At 45.7% G+C, this 23176-nt stretch overlaps 1 protein-coding gene across 2 annotated transcripts in view; it reads left to right on the top strand.

Annotated features, from left to right (window-relative positions):
* Nucleotides 1-6045: 6045 nt before the first annotated feature.
* LOC121567276 (netrin-3-like) overlaps nt 6046-23176 on the top strand; it is a 48090-nt gene continuing 30959 nt past the window's right edge. The window contains exons 1-2 of one of the 2 annotated variants that reach the window (XM_041877187.2): nt 6046-6387; nt 17762-18927. In XM_041877187.2, the coding sequence (XP_041733121.1) occupies nt 17859-18927 (1069 nt within the window). In that variant the 5' untranslated portion in view covers nt 6046-6387; nt 17762-17858. The remainder of the gene's footprint in view (nt 6388-17761; nt 18928-23176) is intronic. The other variant, XM_041877177.2, reaches the window with a different exon arrangement.

The following is a 23176-nucleotide window of genomic DNA, read 5'->3' as shown; positions in this document are numbered from 1 at the left end:
GACTTGGTGTACAGTGAGAATACTGTAAGAACGGCCCATGTTCTGAACTCTGTTGTGTTCTGTTGTGTAGTGGCTTTGCTGGCATGCATCTAACATTTGTTATTTTTTGGGCCCCACCAAGATTTACATGCTAAAATCGCCACTGAATGTGCAGTGCCATCATAAGTGGGCGGCAGGTAGCTTAGTGGTTAAGAGCGTTGTGCCAGTAACCGAAAGGTCGCTGGTTCTAATCCCCGAGCTGACTAGGTGAAAAATCTGTCGATGTGCCCTTGAGCAAGGCACTTAACCCTAATTGCTCCTGTAAGTCGCTCTGGATAAGAGCGTCTGCTAAATGACTAAAATGTAAATGTAAAATAAATCGAAAGGGTTAAGTATTTTTAAGAAGCGCCATGTGTTCCTTAAATCGCCACTTAATCTGAAAATGTAAGGATAAACAAAAAATCTCAATGAATGTATAATTAAGGGCATGCTCCATATATCTCAACCTATCCTTAAACCCAAAAAGCAAGGGAGCTATCAAACATTTTGTAGTAAGGCATTAATAGGGATACATTTCCTGATATCCTTGATATGCCCTTCAATTGAGAAATAAAGGGCACTGGGTCCCATTTTTGCCTTTTAAAATTAAGGGAAATTTAAGAGGCCAATTGTTTAATTTAAGGACGATTTAATTTATATTAAGGGGTCTTGGCATGGTTTAAGGGAAAGTTAAAGTATATTTAATACTAATTTATGGCAGTCCTGTTTCCTAGGGCTACCTGAATATTTTAGAGGGAGTTTGGCATTTCTCTCTCACCTCCAAGTGTAGGCTTAAATCTATATAGCTATTTGCATGTTGGAATTAGTATGCCTATTTTTTATTATGAAGATTGTTTTAGGAATAGACTAATAGCCTACAGACTATTGAATAGTATTAATCTTTTTTTTAGATGTAGGCCTACAAGTGACACGTGATCATAGAAATGCCATATGCCAAGCCAAGGCCTATTACATTCCCTTACCTTGAAGTAACCTCGTCCTCAGATCTGATTGCGCATGGGGGGATATGTCTAGCGAACTAGATTACTTGAAAAATTGTCTAGGACTAGGACTATTAGCCTACATTGGAAAATTATTAATAGGCCTAATGTTATCAACTGTCCAGAATATTACTTCCAATCCTGTTTCGTGTTATTGCCAGTACAGATCGACGCGCGAGCAAACGATATTCCCGCTCTTTTATGAGCGTGCCCCATGTCATCAGTTGTGTCCACACCTGACATTTACTAATTAGACAAGATGCAGGACATTTGCAAGACGTTTTGCTATTCTTCCACTGTTTCTTGTCAGATTGAGTTAGTTGGGTATAAGGTCTCCAATTTGTCTGTGCATTTTGCGTTGTTGGTAGCCTATTTTGTTCACTTTTGAGTTTGCTTTTGAGTTTACTTGCATGTAGGGCCTATTAGCGAATGCGTTTTGAATGGCCTACATTTGCATGTGCGACGTGCGGTCAGAAGAGGGCGCACTCCACCCACTTACATACAGGTGTGGACATTCCCTCAGTGGAAGGTACGTTCGGCTCTTGCGCTCAGCAGCAGAGATGCCAAAAATGAAGCTAGGCAAAAGCCGAAGGCTGACATTTTCTTAAAGGTGTCCGCCGCAGGGAACCCAACGCTGTAGAACGGAGCTTTGGAAAAAAATCCCTGGAGCTTGTTTTTGAGACAAAATCAGTAATCCAAGTGCAGCAACACAAAGGACTGCAGAGCGCTCCCCGCTTCGATTCACTGTGACAGCAAGTGAGTGTGTTGCCTGTTCTTACTCTTGCTTTCATTCTTCCTTTGATGCAGCCTAATCTGTCACCACTTGTAATTAGAGTGATAATCTACCTAGATTAGTCGCTGCCTAGTTTAGTTCCATTGTCCAGGACAAATGGGACAGTTACAGTGGGATGGAGATGTTTGAGTGGTGCATGTTTCATGCTGTGTGCATGCATTGGTTCATAGGCCTATTTACAGTATTAAAATGTTACTGCTTGTTAAATGGTTACTGCATGGAGACCAGGCTAAACTATATGCATGTAGGCTAAACTGCATCATGGAGCACTGTTCAGTAGCCAATTTCATATTCAATGTATGACTGCTTGGTTGAAAAATCATTGGCATGATCACCCATGTAATCAAATTGCTGTTCCATCATAAAGTAATGATTGAGGTGGACAGATTGATGGGTCAGGAGTTTTGTATTAAATGCTTTCAAATTATTACTGCCCTCTACTGATATCATTAACAAACTAAGCAGATTTAAAACTACATGGTTTTGACAATAACACCATCAATAAGATTGTAAATCCTTCTAAGCAATCTATTCCTTCACACATACACATCAAAACATAATATGAGAGAGATAAAGTCAAATTAGTGAGTGGAAAAAGTAGATGGGCCTATTTCTTGATCAAGGTTTTGCAGATGTGTGTATTTAAAACAAAATATGGATAAAACGTAGAGGTAAAGGGCCTATAAAACAAATATACAGCTTTAAATTGATAATGTATTCATAACTGTATTAGCCGTGTTCCATATTGATGATAGGGTAGGTATTCAGATTAGTTAACTGCCAAAAAGGTTGAGAGGAGAGACGCCATAAAAGAGAGGATCGTGTGAAGGCAGGGTGGAGGGAAGCAAGGAAAGAAAAAGGAGAAGGGAGAGGGAGGACTGAAAAGAGGAGATGAATAGCAATAATGGAGAGGAAGAGGAATGAATAAAGGTTGAAGACAAGGAAAGAAAGGAAAATACCATTTGATATAATTTCAGGTTTTATAGCAATTGGAGGTTATTCATGTATTCACCTATAGTTAACTACACATTACTAAAAATATGTGGACACCTGCTCGTCGAACATCTCATTCCAAAATCATGGGCATTAATATGGAGTTGGTCCCCCCTTTGCTGCTATAACAGCCTCCATAATTCAGGGAAGGCTTTCCACTAGATGTTGAGGGACATGATTCCATTCAGCCACAAGAGCATTAGTGAGGTCAGGCACTGATGTTGGGCGATTAGGCCTGGCCCAAAGGTATTTGATGGGGTTGAGGTCAGGGCTCTGTGCAGGCCAGTCAAGTTTGTATTTGTATTTGTATTTATTATGGATCCCCATTAGCTGATGCCAAGGCAGCAGCTACTATTCCTGGGGTCCAGCAAAATTAAGGCGGTTATACATTTAAAAATACATTACAATACATTCATAACAGATTTCACAGCACATTAAGTGTGTGCACTCAGGCCCCTACTCCACTACCACATATCTACAACACAAAATCCATGTGTACGTGTGTGTATAGAGCGTATGTTATCGTGTGTGTATGCATGTGTCTGTGCCTATGTTTGTGTTGACAAACCATTTCTGTATGGACCTCGCTTTGTGCACGGGGGCATTGTCATGCTGAAACAGGAAAGGGTCTTCCCCAAACGGTTGCCACAAAGTTGGAAGCACAGAATCGTCTAGAATGTCATTGTATGCTGTAGCGTTAAGATTTCCCTTCACTGGAACTAAGGGGCCCAGCCCGAACCATGAAAAACAGCGCCATACCATTATTCCTCATCCATCAAACTTTACAGTTGGCACTATGCATTCGGGCAGGTAGCGTTCTCCTGGCATCCGCCAAACCCAGATTTGTCCGTCGGACTGCCAGATGGTGAAGCGTGATTCATCACTCCAGAGAACGCGTTTCCACTGCTCCAGAGTCCAATGGCGGCAGGCTTTACACCACTCCAGCTGATGTTTGGCATTGCACATGGTGATCTTAGGCTTGTGTGCAGCTGCTCGGCCATGGAAACCCATTTCATGAAGCTCCTGATGAACAGTTATTGTGCTGATGTTGCTTCCAGAGGCAGTTTGGAACTCGGTAGTGAGTGTTGCAACCGAGGACAGATTATTTTTATACGCTTCAGCACTTGACTGTCCCTTTCTGTGAGCTTGTGTCGCCTACCACTTCGCTGCTGAGCCGTTGTTGCTCCTAGATGTTTCTACTTCACAATAACAGCACTTACAGTTGACCGGTGCAGCTCTAGCAGGGCAGAAATTTGACGAACCTACTTGTTGGAAAGGTGGCATCCTATGACGGTGCCACGTTGAAAGTCACTGAGCTCTTCAGTAAGGCCATTCTACTGCCAATGTTTGTCTATGGAGATTGCATGGCTGTGTGCTCGATTTTGTACACCTGTCAGCAATGGGTGTGGCTGAAATAGCCGAATCCACTAATTCGAAGGGGTGTCCACATACTTTTGTATATATAGTGTATTAGCCTCTCACACCGAGAAGAGGAGATAGGGCTCAGGAAAGTAGGGGAGGAGAGGAAGATGAGACTGGGATAAACTCAGGCATAGAGCCTGGAAAATAGGAAAGAAGAGACACTTTTGCTGCCCTCTGTATTTTTTATTTACTTCTCCTCCACCCTCATAAACCTGTCCACTGCACACTATTCCATTATTATCTGTTGACTGCTTCTCTCTGTCATTCAGGTCAATAGTGTGAAAATAATTATCTCTGTACTCTACTTTAAATGTCAGTGTTTTCTGTTGCCCATCTCCTTTATCATCTGAGAAGCTGTCCAGGAGTAGTCCTAAGACCGACAGACAGATGCGAACACACACACACACACACACACACACACACATCACACACACATACCGAGCTCTCTCTTTAAATCATGCACAAACTTTATAATGTACGATTTTTCAGGGCTAAGAACCATATTAGAGAATATTAAAAGATCCATTGTTTTGCTTCAAAAAATTAAAAAAGAACAAATGAATCAGTTGTTGTATAGCCTAGTGCTGTTACCCCCAGTGGATGGTGCAGTAAATACACTGGGAATGTTGATCAGCTTACAATGGAGTCAGGAGGCACTAAGGATTTGAAAGAACCGCATGGGGTGCAGGGGCACAAAATAACGGTGTGTGTAATTATGCATTGCTACACCTGCAATAACACACCGGACCGAATATGCGTGCACTGTAAATGAAAGGTTTAGAATATAAACCAAACATGATAGTCCCGTCGAGAGTTGTTAAATTAATGGCGCAAGTATTCTCTGTTAACCAACACGGTTTTTACGCACAAACGCACAGTGACATAATGAACGCTTAGCCTACTCACGCTGACAAAGTGCCACATAATCTATGGCCTATTAACAAATTAACCACGAGGAATTATGAATGGGGGGGGTCTTTATTGATGCAATGCTGTTATTCTTACCCCTAGCCATAGTGGCACATGAGGGACACTGTGGGCCTGAAGGGACCTCTCTGAAAATGAGAATGCATAGGCCTATAGGAAATGCCTCAAATTTCTAAACGTCCTCATAATAGACCTGTTCTTGGATCCTCAACGAAAGACCGGCGCTGCAAGCAAAATATAATACCCGTTTATTTAATTAGGTGCCCCCTTGTCTGTCATAATACGCATGTCCTATATGTGGCTGTTTTTGGAGCGTTGGCGTCCACTAATATGACCAAGCTGGTTCTGGCTATTATTATAATTAATACGTTATAACAATCGCATCTGCCTCTAGTTTCTGCGAGCCCTCGAGCCCCCTCAACTGAGTTTCAACAAGTTCAATGTTTTGTGTTCTCATTACGACCGCCATATGGTTGCCAGCGAAAACACCAAGCATCGGGCATTCATTTTAGCACGCTCATAGTAACACAAGCATTATAGCAACTGAGGTATAGGCCTGCACTGGTTGTAAAATGATATAGCTCTTCGTTTGACAACACTTAAAAAGGTTGATATGGTTAGTGTATTTTTATACTTAAGTTATTTACTCCACATGATTGTGAAGCAAAGATGCACATTGCCTTATTCATTCAAAAATGTTAATTCTCTCTCTCTCTCTCTCTCTCTCTCTCTCTCTCTCTCTCTCTCTCTCTCTCTCTCTCTCTCTCTCTCTCTCTCTCTCTCTCTCTCTCTCTCTCTCTCTCTCTCTCTCTCTCTCTGCGGTCGCGACTGTGATCCAAGACGCTCTTGCGCGCAAGGTTGAGAAAATCTGGAATAGATTTTAATGGGGAGTAGCCTATCCCTAGCTTGCTTTTCAACCTATGGATGTATTGGTCTCTTTTCACTTGGTCTGAACGGCGCGGGCGAGTGCAGTGTCTCACCTCTGTACTGTGTCCCCCTTGCCTTGCTCATGATATCTGTCGCTTTTGGAGAATACTGAACGTGCCTCTGTTTCTAAACTGCTTTGTATAATGTACCGTCCGCAAAACGCTCGAGACTGAGCAGACAGGACTCGTCCATTGTGTTTGGGAAGAAGATTTTCTTCTGACAGATGCACATTTCTTTTTGATTGTTTTGGACCTGGAACGTTGGACTGTGTTGTCGTTTTAAGAGTCGCCAATACACCGCTCTTGGGTAAGTTTGATGTCCATTTTACGCATTAAACACGTGAGTTTACTAAGTCCATTTCAGTTGTTTCCAGTAGCCTATGATTGTCTGTCTTCACATGCTCCATTATCTAGCTCACATTCATGAAGTTTTATCAAATGTATTTCACTGTGGGATTTTTTCTTTCTTCTGATATATTATAAGGCTGATCCACTATGCGTAAATAACTGTTAATTACATAGTTGTCGAATATCTCTAGTAACTGTTTGCTCCTTATGAATTCAATTCACATTATTTCATTATTGCAATACGGTTATAGTTATTATTTTGCAGGAGAAAAGTTAAGGTAGACATTATTATGTCACCCTTGAAATGATGGGTCAATATTCAGCCTATAATTTGTTCAGAGGAAGACTGATTACAATTATTACTATTGTTTATAGTAATACAAGTATAGTGCAGTGATATTACAGTTAGTCGTTTTTGTAGATAACCTCTGGGCGCACTGAAATGGAGAGGCAAGGCGGACAGGTGTGCGATCAAAGAGCGCGGTGAGCGAGATCTAGCGCGCGGTGTGAACTCACCTTAGTTTACAGCTGCCCGGTGGTTCGGAGGAAAGAGCGAGAAAAACAGCCTAAACGGAGAATTTAATATAGGTTACAAGAAGTAGGTAGAGTCCATGTGTTTTAATATCACTTCAATCTAGGCCAAATAGAGATGTCAAACCAAGCAGCACTTCTCGGATCCCGCATTCGAATGTAGCCTACGCCGAATGCCAAGTCTCCCAATGCGTTTGTCAATTCTAATATTTCCCTTTACTTTGACGCCACCACATTCGTACAGAAAAACACGAGATGAAAGATTAGGAAGTGATATTTTTCTGTCTTGAAGCTTATTGTTCCATGCTACTCGGAATCCTTGGGACATCCATACCCCATTGAAGTTGGAATTTAAAATGGTGAAGGTAAGGGTTAAGGTTAGGGAAGGATTATGGTTAAATTTAGGGTAAATTAAGGTTAGGGTTTAGGGTAGGGACATCCCAAGGATTCCAATTAACTGATGCTGATACAACAAGTTTAAACCTCACCAGTAGTGAAAGGAATTGAATGATAACATTGTTGAGAGATACAAATCAGAACTAAATATTGTTTATGAGATTATATTACATGAATCCAAGTAAAAAATAAAAAATAATCTCCACGAAAATGATTGGCAAGTTTTCTTGCGTTGGCAAGCCTGATTTGGCTGATATGGCACTGAGCATGAGTCCTATGAAACAATTCACCTCGCAATTATAATTAGGAGGCCCGCCTTTTTATCAACACACACATCCTATAGCCTATAGGCTACATATTACAGATTAGCAGTAAAAAGCAGACAAGCTGCTGGGAGAAAGAGTTACACCACAACTACAATAGATTCCTTATCTTAAATGCTTTGATTGAGCTAAGGTATGCCCCTATTAGAGAGTGTCAGCCACTTGACCCACTTATCCTCATTCTCCTGGCAAATTGCTGGAAGCCATCCAGAAAGATGGTGTTGTTGATACACCCTTAAGTTGTTCACTCAGATAAAGAAAACGTTGATACGGTTTTAACTGTGGAATGTGGCAACATTATAAGCAGGATTTTCTGGTCAACTGCAACAACTGCACTGTTATTCATATAGAATGTCTGTACTTGTTTTTGTAAATTAATCATAGTCATTTAATTGCATCATGTTATGATCCATCAGTAAAACACAGTCAAAGGTTGAGCCAGGAGCCACCAGGGCTCAGGCACACGGGTGTGTAAACTAATCTACAGGAACTCACTCCAGCAGGTTTATAAACTCCTTCTGGTGGTGTGTGTGTGAGTGTGTGTGTGTGTGTGTGTGTGTGTGTGTGTGTGTGTGTGTGTGTGTGTTGCTGTAACGTAAGCAGATCATTTTCTCTGTGCTTTTCAAGGCAGGATTCCTCGGGACTCTTGGCTCCGTCCACCTGAACGAGTAAAGTCAACACATCCAATATATTTTTCTTCTCTGGTTTGAACAGCTTGAAGGGGGCAAAGGAATGCTGCTGGTTCTTTTTCCCCCGTCTTGTTCTTTCTTCTTTCGGTGGGCCTGAGACAGCTGTTGGTTTGCAGAGATAAACGTTTGTCATCCTTAACAAATGACACAAGCTGATTGGAGTGTTAAGCTAAGTCCACACATTGGACTCAACTTTGACCCTTTATGGAAGAACAGCCAGTGAGCCCAAGCATTGCAGATTCATCTGATTCATATCTGAACCTATTCATCATCTTTGGCCTTAGCACCAAAAGGTGAATGCACATGTAGTTCTCTTTTCCCCAATTCTACTGCATTATTTTTATGCTGTGTCTAATGGTTTGGCATAGGCTTTCAAAAGTGGCTTTTCACAAGGAATCAGAATGGGCCTACCTCTGCTTCTCCTCAGTTCTAACTGTCAGCACTCTGCACACATAAATATATCTCTTTACTAGAGAGAGAGAGAGAGAGAGAGAGAGAGAGAGAGAGAGAGAGAGAGAGAGAGAGAGAGAGAGAGAGAGAGAGAGAGAGAGAGAGAGAGAGAGAGAGAGAGAGAGAGAGAGAGAGAGAGAGAGAGAGAGAGAGAGAGAGAGAGAGAGAGAGAGAGAGAGAGCAAGAGCAATTTTAGTCTCATCTGACCAGAGTACCTTCTTCCATATGTTTGGGGAGTCTCCCACATGCCTTTTGGCGAACACCAAACGTGTTTGCTTATTTTTTTCTTTAACCAATCTCTGCTGTGGAGCTTTGCAGCTCCTTCAGGGTTATCTTTGGTCTCTTTGTTGCCTCTCTGATTAATGCCCCCCTTGCCTGGTCCGTGAGTTTTGGTGGGCAGCCCTCTCTTGGCAGGTTTGTTGTGGTGCCATATTCTTTCCATTTTTTAACAATGGATTTAATGGTGCTCTGTGGGATGTTCAAAGTTTCGAATATTTTTTTATAAACCAACCCTGATCTGTACCTTCTCCACAACTTTGTCCCTGACCTGTTTAGAGAGCTCCTTGGTCTTCATGGTGCCGCTTGCTTGGTGGTGCCCCTTGCTTAGTAGTGTTGCAGACTCTGGGGCCTTTCAGAACAGGTGTATATATACTGAGATCATGTGACAGATCATGTGACACTTAGATTGCACACAGGTGGACTTCATTTAACTAATTATGTGACTTCTGAAGGTAATTGGTTGCACCAGATCTTATTTAGGAGCTTCATAGCAAAGGGGGTGAATACATATGCACGCACCACTTTTCCGTTATTTATGTTTTAGAATTTTTTGAAATAAGTTATTTTTTTCATTTCACTTCACCAATTTTGACTATTTTGTGAATGTCCATTACATTAAATCCAAATAAAAATCCATTTAAATTACAGGTTGTAATGCAACAAAATAGGAAAAATGCCAAGGGGGATGAATATTTTTGCAAGGCACTGTAGATAGGTGGCAGTGTGATGAGGGACCATCCTTTGCACCCCACCCCACACTACGTCTCCCTTTCACCTTTTACACTGGAGGTGGGAGGGAAGACAAAACGCTGTCTCTTCAGTCTTGATGTGTGTGTCGGTGTCGGTGCAAGCCGGACGCCCCTGTTTAACTGCTGCTCGTCATTCGTCAGTGTGACGCCTCGCGCGCCCCTTCCCGTGGGATGATCCAGGGCCGAGATTCCGAAGCTCCATCCCACCGCTCCCCGCTCCCTGCCAAGTCCGCATGTGTCAGCAGCACACATTTCCTCCAGATGCAGAAGGGTGTGTGAGGTCTGTGCGTGTGCGTTTATCTAAACCATTTTAAGGTTTAACTCTTGTTTTCTCAATTATCAATAAAGAAAATGTCATTAGTGTACGCATGCAGGTGTTTTAGTTCTATCTGAAGGAATCCAATCCTTCCTTTGGTCTGGGGTGAGTTTTTGTCGACTCACTCGCGGTCGACAGGCACTGCATGTCTGGCCTTCCCAAAGGTACAACAACCACATGTGTTCGCCCCATAGCCCCAGCTCCAACTCATCTCAATGACAGCCAGTCAGCATGTGGGCACAGGGGGGCAGGGGAACGCAGGGAAACAGGGCCAGTAAAATAGCAGGTGACTGTCATAAACAGAGCCTGGCTATCTTCTCTTCTCCTCTGGCCCCCGGGAGGCTGCCATGGCAACATGAAGGAGCAGACCAGCTCGGTGGACTGGGATGCCCGAGGGCCTCTCTCGCTCTCTCGCGCTCTCTCTCTCTCTCTCTTTACCCTCCCCTCCCGGCCATAACTCACCGCTGTGCAGTGTACCATTACCCTGCTCCAGCCTGGAAAATGGACATCACTATCGAGCTCTGTGAGGAAAGGGAGAGAGAGAATGGGAGGAGTAGGAGGAGAGAGAGGTGGAGAGCGAGGGATAAGGGGAAGGGTGGGTTGTCTGATGATTCAGCCCCTGCCTTCAAAAGCCCTGGCACCCCTGATAATGTATGGGTCTCCGTGTGTGTGAATGAGAGCGCATGTGTTTGTCTGAGTGTGTGTGGTGTGTGTGCGCGTGCCTATGTGTGAATGAGAGCGTTTGTGTGAGTGTGTGAGTGTGTGGTGTGCGTGTGTGTGCATGCCTATGTGTGTGTGCGCGTATGTGTGCAAGCGCTAAGAGCATTTTGAACACTTAATAAAATTATTTGTGGCTTCCCCCGCCAGTTCAAAGTGGCCCAGCTAGCTCTGGCTGCGGGGAAGTCTCTTGTACAATGGAAAAAGCTGTTTTCCTGCTGGAGGGCTCGGGGAGAAACCGCAAGCCTGCCTACCGCAGAGCCAGCCATCAAAGGGCTTTGAAGCACACACTTCGACCCCCCCCACACACACACAAACCACTTCCCACTCCCTCTGATCCAGGAACAGCTCACCTGGCACTTCTGACCACCATGTCCGACCGAACCATGGTTACGGTCCACTTCCCCCCCTCCCCCCCATGGGAAATCAAAAACTCCTCGTAGTTTCAATGAAAAGCCATATATGAAAGGCAACTAAAGTGGTTCCTCAATCCTCACTTAAAGCCTGTCATCCGGACCCAGTATGTTGGAATAGGCCTATAGGCCTTACACATGGAGTTGTCACTGATGTCTCCATATTGTGAGATCTTTATTTAGAAGATCCTGACGGGAGGTCTCCTGTCTTCTCTCTGATGTCTCACACAGCAGTGGGTGTCATCCGTCCCATCTTGAGAACACATGTAGGGGGAAATATATATATTTTATATAAAAGCGGATCACAGCTTGACACAGGCTATAAATGCTTTTGGCGAAGGCCAAACCGCCAGTACGTTATGAAATGAACAAGCCTCTATCTCCTCATTAGCAAAGGTACATTTCTCCCTGATTCCCTTATAAAACATGTTTCATATGAAAGGTATGTGTTCTATGAAACTCAGGGATGAGCTCAAGCCCTTATTCTTTTCCAGACTCCACAGTTAAAATCTCCATGTCCTCAAACCAAGATGGGGGGGATTTGTAGGCCTATTTATAGTTTGGAAAGGCAGTATTAAATTGTATCTCTTTCTTGATCTCTCTTGGTTTCTCTGACTCTCTCTCTCTCTCTACCTCTCTGGTTACAGTTGTTCTATCATCCACCCCCCCCCCCCCACACACACACACACACACACACCATCTCTTCTCCAATCTCAATAAGCTCAAAGTAGGACGCCACTTTAGACTAGTGTGTGTGAGTCTGTTAGGAGTAGGATGAAAGGTCAGGTTTGTGTCGTCTAACCCCGTCTAAGTCTAACCCTAACCCCCCTCCCCCTTAAGGTATGGGTTAGGATTGGGTGGCTGTAAACTGATCCTAGATCAGTGATAATGTACTTGTACCCGGAGCAGTGAGTCATGTATGAGGTCAGGGACTCAAGGCCTAAAACTTCCTCTTGGGATCTCTCCATGGTACTGAACCATGACATCACAGGGAGTCAGTCAGGCCACTCTATAGACTACCGCACATTACTTCAGAGTAAATGACGTAGATCAGCATCCAGGGTCAACCACATCCCCAGGTCAGGTTGATTTAAGGTCGGTGATGCCTTGTTCCCCCTAATGGTGAAGGTTAGGATTGGAAAGGGAATGCAGATCCTATATCTTTGCCTCTGGGCATCTTATGGCTTCCTCTCCGTTTGGCTGGGTGTTTGTGTATGTTGTCTCTATTTACCTGATGTTTGTTACTGTATCTGTTGGAGTTCGTTGTCCCTAAGCAAGTGTTAGTACATTACTTCACCTGTCTATCTGGCTTGATGTGCACAAATTAACCTTTTTCTGACACTGTTTCACCCTTGAGTCGACCTTGTGCGATGCTCGCAGTCTCAAGACTTTTCCTTTCCCTTCAAACCCTCCTCCACTCTTTCTCCACCACAGACTCTTACTCACAGACCAAAAACACCTCATTCACAGAATGAACAGAAAATACCCCAAACTTTTGATATCAGCATTTTTGCCTCCCTTTGTAGTGGAGTGTAACACAGAGAACCCCAAGCTTAGTACTGCTTCCTGTCTGGATCTATGAGACGTAGCCTGACCTGCCTCCTCTCCTCTTAGTGGTTCTGGATCAGGTTCTGTTTTAATAACTACTGGAGAGCAGGCTGGGCCGCAGCGGCTGCATTCCTCTCCTGGGCGTTCTCGCTCTCTTAGAATGGGGAGAGAAAGAGAGAAACTGCTCTCTGCCCCTTAAAACCTACCTTCTGTGGCACACTGTGTGTCAGAGCTAGAGTCCAGTGCTGGGGGACTGTGGGGGAGGTTCTCTCTCTTACCATTTTAGTCATTTAGCAGACGCTCTTATCCAGAGCGACTTACAGTAGTGAGTGCATACATTTTTCATATTTGTTTGTTCTCTCTCTCTGTTCAGCTTCAGAGCAGGCATGAGGCTTTTCTAAATTTGTCAGTGATCCCCCTGCTAATGACACCCTCAGCTGTGAGAGTTGACCCCCTCAGCTGTGAGAGTTGACCCCCTCTTGCCCCCGTTCCTTTCCTGCTCTCTTGTTCACTACCCCTTTACACCCCCCTCTATCATCGGATTTGGTTTGTGCCACTAATAACCTATTACCTGTGGACTGTCAATCATGTGTATTTACCTTGTGCATATGTGTGTGTGTGTGTGTGTGTGTGTGTGTAGGGGATTAGCTCAGTCAATCAACCCCACCCATTTAAATGCATACGCTGCATCTCCCATAATTATGACTGGACTCTGATAGACAGTGTACAGTAGTGCCCTCTTGTTCACATTTAAAAAGTCCTCCACAGTTACCACAGCTGTACACTGGGCTCAGTGACAGACAGCCATTGGAGCACCGGGCCTAACCTCCTCCCAGAGTCATCTGAGTGGAGGAGCCCCAAGGAGCTCCATTCAGCCTCGTGGTGAGGGGGCCACCTCCCCAGCACACTGCCCCAGCATGGGAGCCTCTGACTGGGCTACAAGGTGGATCCGCTGTCCCTCTCCCCCCACACCCCTCTGGTTCTCCCTCCCACCGGTCCCCCACGCCCAAGCCAAATAAAGCCTCTCAGCACCTCCTGTTTTCCTAATCCGTGAACTCTGACAGAGGAGCCGTGCTTGAAAGAGACACAACTCAACATGGGATGATCTCCTGGTGACAGGGGAAAGCTGAAAAAACGCTCCCCGGAATTTCGCAGGCAGGACCACCCTATTCCTCTCTCTTCTATCTCTCTCTTTCTATTTCTCTTTCTCTTTCTCTTTCTCTTTCTCTCTCTATCTCACCCCCCCCTCCCCCCACCCTCCCCACCCTCTCCTATTGTTGATTGAAGCTCTTAGGCAAAACCTATTGGATCAGTTCCAATCACATAAACACCCTGATATTCCTTGTGACATTGCAGAACCTTGTATCCAAATTTCGTAACGCAAGCGGCTGATAATTTGTCACGTATTCCATGCACATAAAGCCATATATCAACCTGGGGAAATAAATTGGTTAACCTCTCGGGACTCAGAACCAGTAAAGCATCTTGTCACGTGCAATGTTAGATTGCAAGCACTGGCCATTTCAGTCCTTGCTGAATGACTGAATGACAAGGCACTTTAGCCAAGTGGGTAGAACTGCTGTCTTTTTGAGTAGGTTTGTGTGTTTAGGTGATAGATTTCAATTGAACCTGTAGGCCTAGCACATGACATGTGGATCACTCCACTTGTAAGAAGTAGCCTCTCCTTAGTAGTTAGCCGTAGTTATAGCCAACTAGCAAAGCATTTCTGTGTGGTATTCCCTACTCCTCACAGACATTCACACAGCTGTTGCTACTTCAACCACATTTAATGAGATACAGTGTCTGCCTCCGTCGAGAAGAACTTGTGGCTTGTGAAAAACTCTGTCAATGCTGAGAGCAGCAGATAATTTCTTGCTGAAGCTCAAACTTTCCGAGTGTTTCGGAGGTCAGCTTGCTATGCTATGTCTCTCAGCTGACATCTTGGCTGAGAAGTGTGTGGAATTGGCACACACAAGTTCTACAGAGAACAGGCAAGTTGAACAATATCAGTCAGTGACATTTCCATACCAAGGACGGCTTCTTGTTCAGAGCTAGACTAGAGTGGCTATGTGGCGGTTAGCTTGAGTTGTTAGCTGTAGCGTATGCTTTTACTGTTAGCTTATGTTTTGAAAAGCTAACACAGAGTTGCTAGCTAGTGAGTGTGCTTTTCAGGGGGAACTGTTGAGGTGGAATTAGAGCGGCAATGGCACTGTTCCTCCTCTGTTTAACCTACCCGTCTCATCTGCCAGACGTGCTTGACAGCACCAGACCCCAGGAAGAATCTCCCGGCAGGCCGAGCAGAGCTGTGTGTGGACCACACCATATTTAGTCATCCACAGGCCGCCACAGACCAATGATGTCGTCCTCCACCTTAATATGTCTCCCCCTGTCTCTCCCTCCCTTTTTATCTCCCTCCCTCTACTCCCTCTTTCCATCTTTGTCACTTCCCCCTCTCCCTCGCTTTCCTTCTCTCCATCTCTGTCCTCACTCTTTAGATGTCTCTGCTTTATCAATGTCACTCTTTCTCTTAACATCTTTCTCTCTCTCCCCTCCCTCCTTTTCTCCTTCTCTCTGCCTCTTTCAGTTATTTGTTTTGCTCTATCACTCTCAGACACTTTGCACCCCACTTTGTACCTCTCTGCCTTTCCGACCAAGCTCCCTCTCTCTCACTGTCCGTCTCTGTAATGGTCACTGCAGCCCCCCTCTCTCTCTCTCTGTCCCTCCATCTCTCACCTCTCCCTCTCTCTGACGGGCGTGGTGCTGACGGAAGCTGGACCGCGATGCTAATGAGTTGCTAATTCCATCAGCGGTCTCCTCCTGTGGGCCTGCCCTGGCTGCCTGGTCTGGCTGCCAGGCTTTGATGATGGAGTGCCTCCAATGATGTACTCCCGCCTGCACACCCACTTTAGCCTTTCCCCTCAGCCATGTCCCATTGATCATAGTCTTCTGCCCGGCCCTCCCTGCCAAATCATTTATGAACCAGCCTCGTTCCATTCCTACTCTCCATTTCTCATTACATTTTATTTTATGTGAGGTCAACAGGTTTTTAGGTGCTTGGATGGCTGTGAGAGCATTCCATTCTGTACTTCAATTTGGCCTTAAGGACTGTTTAATGTTTGGGAAGCAAAATAGTTGGTTTATTTATTTATGTGTCGTCTTTCTAGGTCCAAAGACTGTTCACGAGAAAGTCAAATCATAGTTTACTTCATTTCCATACAACATTGTTAGGGAAATATATGTAAACCACTCTCCCAGAAATGCACAAGAATGCATGTTTTGCAGCCAAGTTAAAATAAGTAGATAAAGCAGTTGGAACAGAAATTGAAATGGTTTTCTACCTCGCCTGGTAATAATCTTTACATTTTGATGATCCTCTTTCCGTTCTTACCACACACACACACACACACACACACACACACACACACACACACACACACACACACACACACACACACACACACACACACACACACACACACACCTCCAGCCAGAGGAGAGGCCAAATGGTAGAGGCTTAAGCAGTTGAGCAGGAAAGAGCGCCCCTATTTACCGGACGACTGGGCTCTTTCTCCAGTGTTCTGAGAGTTGCTAGCTTTGGAACCCCTAAAAAAGAACAGAACTTTTGTTTTTCGACTCATTTTAACTCACTCCGTCTGCCTTCCTCCTCGACTGAAGTGCAAGGCAGATGCAGGCTTTTGTTTAGGCAAGGAGGGGAGGGATGCCGAATAAGAGGAGTGGGGGGGGGGGGGCAACGGTTTCATTGTAGCTTAATAAATTCCTTGCAAAGACGATCGGGGCGCCTTCTCAACCTCTCGGCTGTCTGTCTCAAATGGGGTCCTTCCAGGCTTGACACCCCGGCAAGTAAGGAAGGATTAGGGAGGAAAAGCCTCGGGCTGTATACATCTCTTTTCTCCCTCCCTTTCTCACTCTGCCCTACATCTTTCTCTCATTCCCTCTCTCTCTCTCACTCCTTCTCTCCCTCTTTCCCTCTTTGGAAACGTGAGGCCCCTGTCTGGTGTGGAGCCCATTTGAATGATCTCATCCAGGTACACTGACACTCTGAGATTTATAGAGACCTTTCAGCCCAAACCAATGGCTTTGTTACAGCCAGCTCTGCCAATGGAGCCTTCCAGGAATCTGCGTCTGTAAAGAACACGTTGTCGCCATCGTAGCCCACATATAGCTACAGTACCTCGGTATATGTTCAATGTTTTATGTTCAAATGGCATATAGCGTTGTGATTGCCTAGTGGGGAAATAAATAATATGTTGTGTTCAGCACTGTGTACAGCTAGTTATTCGTCTTTAGTTCCCCTTTAGGTCAGTGTTCTTTTACCGTTGAATTGGGGGTTGGCAAAGGTCACGTGCGGCTGACGGCTCTGCCTGCATATTTTGAACGGGGGATTATGGGGTGACTTCTGCCGCGCGCACTACCAAAGCATGACCAGAATGCCTCGCACGACCTGAATGGAGGTGCTGAAAGAGTGGCGCCATTGAAATTCAGGACTCGGTCGCTCCAGCCCCAGCCCCTAACATCTAACATCTCTCTTTATATGGTCACTCTCTTTCTCTCTCTTACCCCCCGATCTCGCCAACTCTCTCTTTTACAGGCTTTTAGTGAATGAAAACACTCCATTACTCATTATAAGGCTCTGTTGTGTTTTGAATTGTCACAAACATTATATTTAGCTCATATGAGCAAGCTTACGGATATAGTAGGGTTGAATTGACAATAATAAGATGACTGGATGTGGACGATTTAACGTGTCCAATAGCATGAGAATATCTACATTACTGAATGGTGAATATTTTCATCAATAAGCAGATGTCAAAAATGTTGTTTGTTGCTTTGAATCCTTTTATGGCAAGCCCTGGCACTTATCTCTCCCTCTCTTTTCTCTCTGTTGTTTCTCTGTTTCACAGGACAGGCTGCGGTGGTCACAGTCACCCTAAAGGAAGGGTCTCCTTCCACTCCCCCTCTCACACACACACACTCCCTCGCACACACACACTCCGCAGGATGAGGGAAGCCTGGAGGTGCCTGCTGGGGCTGTGCCTCCTGGCATGCTACGCCTCTCCCGCCTCCCCTAACGGCGCTGCCAATCCCTTCGCTGGGCAGCAGACGCCCCCAGACCCGTGCTACGACGACGCGGGCGCTGCCCGCCGCTGTATCCCCGAGTTCATCAATGCCGCCTTTGGCAAGGAGGTGGCCGTGTCAAGCGTGTGCGGCCGGCCGACGCCGTCACGCTCTTGTAGTGTGGTGGAGCGCGGTGATGAACGGCCCTCAGTGCGCACCTGCCAGATCTGCGACGCAGTGGACCCGCGGCGTGCCCATCCGCCCTCCTACCTCACTGACCTCAACTCGGCCCACAACCTCACCTGCTGGCAATCGGAGAACCTGCACACCTCGCCGCACAACGTCACCCTCACCCTGTCGCTTGGCAAGAAGTTTGAGATCACCTACGTCAGCCTTCAGTTCTGCTCGCCCCGCCCTGAGTCACTGGCCATCTACAAGAGCATGGACTACGGCAAGAGCTGGACGCCTTACCAGTACTACTCGTCCCAGTGCCGGCGCATGTACAACCGGCCCAACAAGGCGGCCATCACTAAGCAGAACGAGCAGGAGGCCCTGTGCACCGATGGCCACACCGACCTCTACCCCCTCTCCGGGGGGCTCATTGCCTTCAGCACTCTGGACGGGCGGCCCTCCGGGAAGGACTTTGACAACAGCCCTGTGCTCCAGGACTGGGTGACAGTCACCGACATCCGCATAGTTTTCAGCCGGCCCCAGCTGCCCCGTGAGCTAGGGGCAGGAGGAGGGGGGATAGGCGGGGGAGGCCGGATGGACGAGGACCCAATGGTACCGTCCACATCTCTGCCAGCGTACTTCTACGCGGTGGGGGACTTCCAGGTGGGCGGGAGGTGTAAGTGCAACGGGCACGCCTCACGCTGCCTCAAGGACAAGGAGGGCAAGCTGGTGTGCGACTGCAAGCACAACACGGAGGGGCCTGAGTGCGACCGCTGCAAGCCCTTCCACTACGACCGGCCATGGCAAAGGGCCAGCGCCCGCGAGGCCAACGAGTGTCTACGTGAGTCACATCTCTAATCAGCATTTTCTATCGGTTTTGATTCTGTTCTTTTCGCAAATTCTGACTATTTTTTTCTCTCTTTGTATTTGCATTGTTGAATGTGTAGATTAATTCATTCAATCACACCTCATAACTAGAAATTGATTATTTAATATGGCAATGTTAGACAATTTATACATACACACACACACAGATTCTTGAAATGTTTGTGTAAGCATGGATTGGAATTCTGAAGTACTCATGCAGTCTTTGAACAGAGGAAGGTGTTTGATGATCTGTAGAGTGGATTTACCATATATTTGTGTCTTGCAACTGTTTTTGAACAGTACAAATCACTCATTATAGAAATATAATTCAACTGTCTGGTCCGTGAGAATACTCATCAATTCAATGGCCACCATGTTGAAAGGACCATGACATTTTTTTAACAGGGTCTACTCTGTTACTTATCTTTCTATATCCAGGCCACCCTCTATCTCTCCAACCCTCTCTCACCCTCTCTTACTCTCTCCCTCTCTTCACCCTTCCCGCCCTACCCTTGAGTGAAGGAGGTATTCTCTTCCAGTGACAAGCTCCTGAATGCGTCTCAGAATTCCTAATGAGGGAATGTGCGAGATGGGGATTGAGCCCTGTTGCACACCCACCCATCAGTGGGATTGTGAGGCGAGACGGGCCCAACACAAACACACGTCTGTCTGGGATTCTGTGTCTCTCTCTCTCTCTCTCTCTCGTGCCTCCTTCTCCACATTATCCTCCCAAAAGCCTGTGAATAATGAGCAAATTGTTGAATTACAGGTGGCAGTTCCTTTATGCGGCAAGTAGCCATTTTCCTCCCTTTAATTATGGACAAAACATGGGTAACGTCAACTTATATTTGAACGCAACACATGGTGGTGTTTCTTGGTAGATTCAGCTAAAAAACGAATTAGTCATTTTCCGTATTATTAATTATAATCCCCCATTTTCTCTCTCATTTCAACAGATCTTGCCCTGAAGCTATATTAAAGAGTTCCTTTGATTAATACTCAATCTGTTTTCTCTCTGAGGTTGCTGTAATGGTCTCAGCATTGCAGATAATGTTAAAATAAGGAGTAAAAACAAGATTTTGACTATAGTAAGGCTAGATGTGTGTGCTGCCTGAATACACAGGATGACTTGCTGTTGACACAGGTGAAGATGAGGGTGGAATGTTCCGGTGGCCAACGCCAAATGCAACCCATCCCAACCCTACATTGCCCAACAGACTTACAGTACACCGAAACGCAGCAGCAGTATTTGTGATTTCTGTTTTATTAGCTCTATAAACAGGACTCCTGAACACTCAACCCAACTTGATGTTTTCTGGGCTCCCCTCTGAAAAAAACACGCCCCCTCACGAACAAGTCTAAACAGCGAATGACAACAGCTCAAGTCATTGGCACACCACGGCAGCTAAGTCATCCAAGAATGTAATTTGGCAGTGATTGCCATTACTTCAAGACATGTATAAAAAAAAAACACCATCCAGACACTCTCTGAAACGTTGGGAAGTGAAATTGCAGTAATTTTAACAGATTACCTTTTTATGGGATTACTACGTTGTATGATAAAGTGAACGCAGAATTTTTTTTATGTGTCAAATTCTGTTACTGCGTGTCAGTAGTGATACTTAAAAAAATGGGCAGAGGTGGAACCCAATTTAGGTCAATTCTGCTTGTCATAAAAATTTGTAGCCATAGGAAAATAACACCGTATTAGAAGCCACTGTCCCGCTTTTAACCTTCCTCGTAACTAAATAAAATTACAGGCGAGTAATGAAAAAAACAGAAGTAGAACATTGAAAAGCAGTGTATATTTTTCTAACATGTTGTAATTGCCAGCGCTGCTGGCCTGAAATCATATTTAGCATTGAGCAGTGCCAGTTCTGCTTAAGAGAGAGTGACAGGGCCAGAGGAACAGAGCTGGGGCCATTGCAGTGCTGGTCCAAGGAGCGGGTCTGTTTCTATTTCCCCCCTCACTCTGTCCCCTGACAAACCCCCCAGACCCTCAACCCTGTGCCCTCATAGTCACACCCACCTCATACCCAAAGCTCTCCGTTGTGTCCCCCCCCACACACCCCCCTCCACTCCAGCACTCTCCATTCATACCCTTGATTATGTTCTCTAACATCCCCCAAATCTCAACCCCTCACGCTCTCACTGTCTCGCTTTCTCTGCGCCCTGTTGTCCAGCTCCTTCTCCTTCTCCTACACTCTTACTCACTTTACTTAATCTCAACCTTTACCACCACCCCCACACCCGACTCTATCCCGTAACTCCCTCACTGTTCCCTTCTCCCCACCCCTCTCCTGTTATGTGTCCCGTGGCTGTTTGGGAAACGTTCCATCTGCTTCCCATAGATCGCTCCTCAGTGGGATTGATATGTCACCTCCGTCCATTACTCTTGGACTAAATGCCATGTGTGCCGCGGCCAACACTGATGATCTAATCCTAGCCCTGATATGGGGCAGTAAAAACCTAACGTATGTTGCACGCTATACCTGATCACAGATCAGAGGGGACGCCAAACCCACGGTTCCTTCCAACATGTCCCTAATTACAATGTTCCAAAAGGTCCTTTAGGGCTCATTCTAGAATGAGTCTGCCACAGTGCAGGTTCCAAAATGTCCTCAAAAGTGTGCTGGACTACGTTTCAAAAACGTCCCCAAAGCACACTGAAGCTCATTCTTAGAGTGTCCCCTCCCTTTGTTGGTCCTCGGCAGGCTTTTCCTTTCTGGCGCTGCAGAAAGCAGCAGGCCACGCAACGAGCCCTGTGGGACACCACCACGTCAGCAGCAGCAGCCGTCTGTGGTGCTGGCCGAGGTGTGTATTTAGTCTGGGAGAGGGTGTGAGATTGGCACGTTTTGGAGAAGCCGGGGTCCCCAGGTGTCACCGGAGCCCTTCTCTGGGCCGCGGGGTGCTGGGTCGCAGGGCTTTGGGGCTAGGGGCATGCCTTTGGGGGTGGGCTGAGGTCATGATCCTCTGTGGGGTGATGACAAGGTTAAGCTGACGGGGAGATTCCCCGGGGTGGGGGGGTGGGGGGGTGACTACCATGAAATAAATATGAGATGTTTTATTATATTCAAACAAAAATATGCACTGAGTATATGAAACATTAGGAACACCTTCCTAATATTGAGTTGCACAACCCCCCCACTTCCCTTTGCCCTCAGAACAGCCTTAATTCTTCGGGGCATGGACTCTACAAGGTGTCGAAAGCATTCCACAGGGATGCTGGCCCATGTTGACTCCAATACTTCCCACAGTTGTGTCAAGTTGGCTGGATGTCCTTTGGGTGGTGGACCATTCTTCATACACACGGGAAACTGTTGAGCGTGAAAAACCCAGCAGCTTTGCAGTTCTTGACACAAACCGATGCGCCTGGCACCTACAGTACTACCATACCCCATTCAAAGGCACTTAAATATTTTGTCTTGCCCATTCACCCTCTGAATGGCACACATACACAATCCATGTCTCAATTGTCTCAAGGCTTACAAATCCTTCTTTAACCTGTCTCCTCCCCTTCATCTACACTGTTTGAAGTGGATTTAACAAGTGACATCAATAAGGGATCATAGCTTTCACCTGGATTCACCTGGTCAGTCTATGTCATGGAAATAGACTGTTCTTAATGTTTTGTATACTCAGTATATGTTATATTGTATATTATATTCAAGAACAAAAAATGTCTTCCTTTGATACCATTTGAAACCAGCACAGCTGTGTTGCTGAAGAGAAAACACGACTTAGTCCACATGTTTTTGTAACACGTGCATCGTGCCCTGTAGCGTTTTTAACCTTCTCGTTATCATTCATTGAGATTATTAAAATCTACTTTTAATCCCCCTCCCAGTTCTGAACTGAATCTAGAGCTTGTATGGTGGTGTGAGCCAAGCCGAGCTGTCTCTCTAGTCCTGTTTGATTGTTCACGGGTCTCGCTAATGTTTGACATGCACCTCGCCGAGATTACTGTCTGGGTTTTTGGCAGGCCCAGGAACCGTCTGCAGACACAAACCAGCACACACACGCTCCCCGCCCGGCCCGCCGCCCTGCCATGAATCCTACCCACAGACACGAGTTTACAAACCCAGAGCCTTAGCAGTTTGCAATAGAAGCCAAAATAGGAGAGTTCGAGATGGCCTGTTTTTCTAAAGGAGATGTCATGGAAAAATAGTCTGCTTGGTCTCACTCAGAGCCAAAAGATAAAATGCGGTCGGGAACAGGTGAAT

Source organism: Coregonus clupeaformis, chromosome 1 (assembly GCF_020615455.1).
Source record: "Coregonus clupeaformis isolate EN_2021a chromosome 1, ASM2061545v1, whole genome shotgun sequence".
Classification (NCBI taxonomy): domain Eukaryota; kingdom Metazoa; phylum Chordata; class Actinopteri; order Salmoniformes; family Salmonidae; genus Coregonus; species Coregonus clupeaformis.
This window is presented reverse-complemented; position numbering and strand designations above follow the sequence as displayed.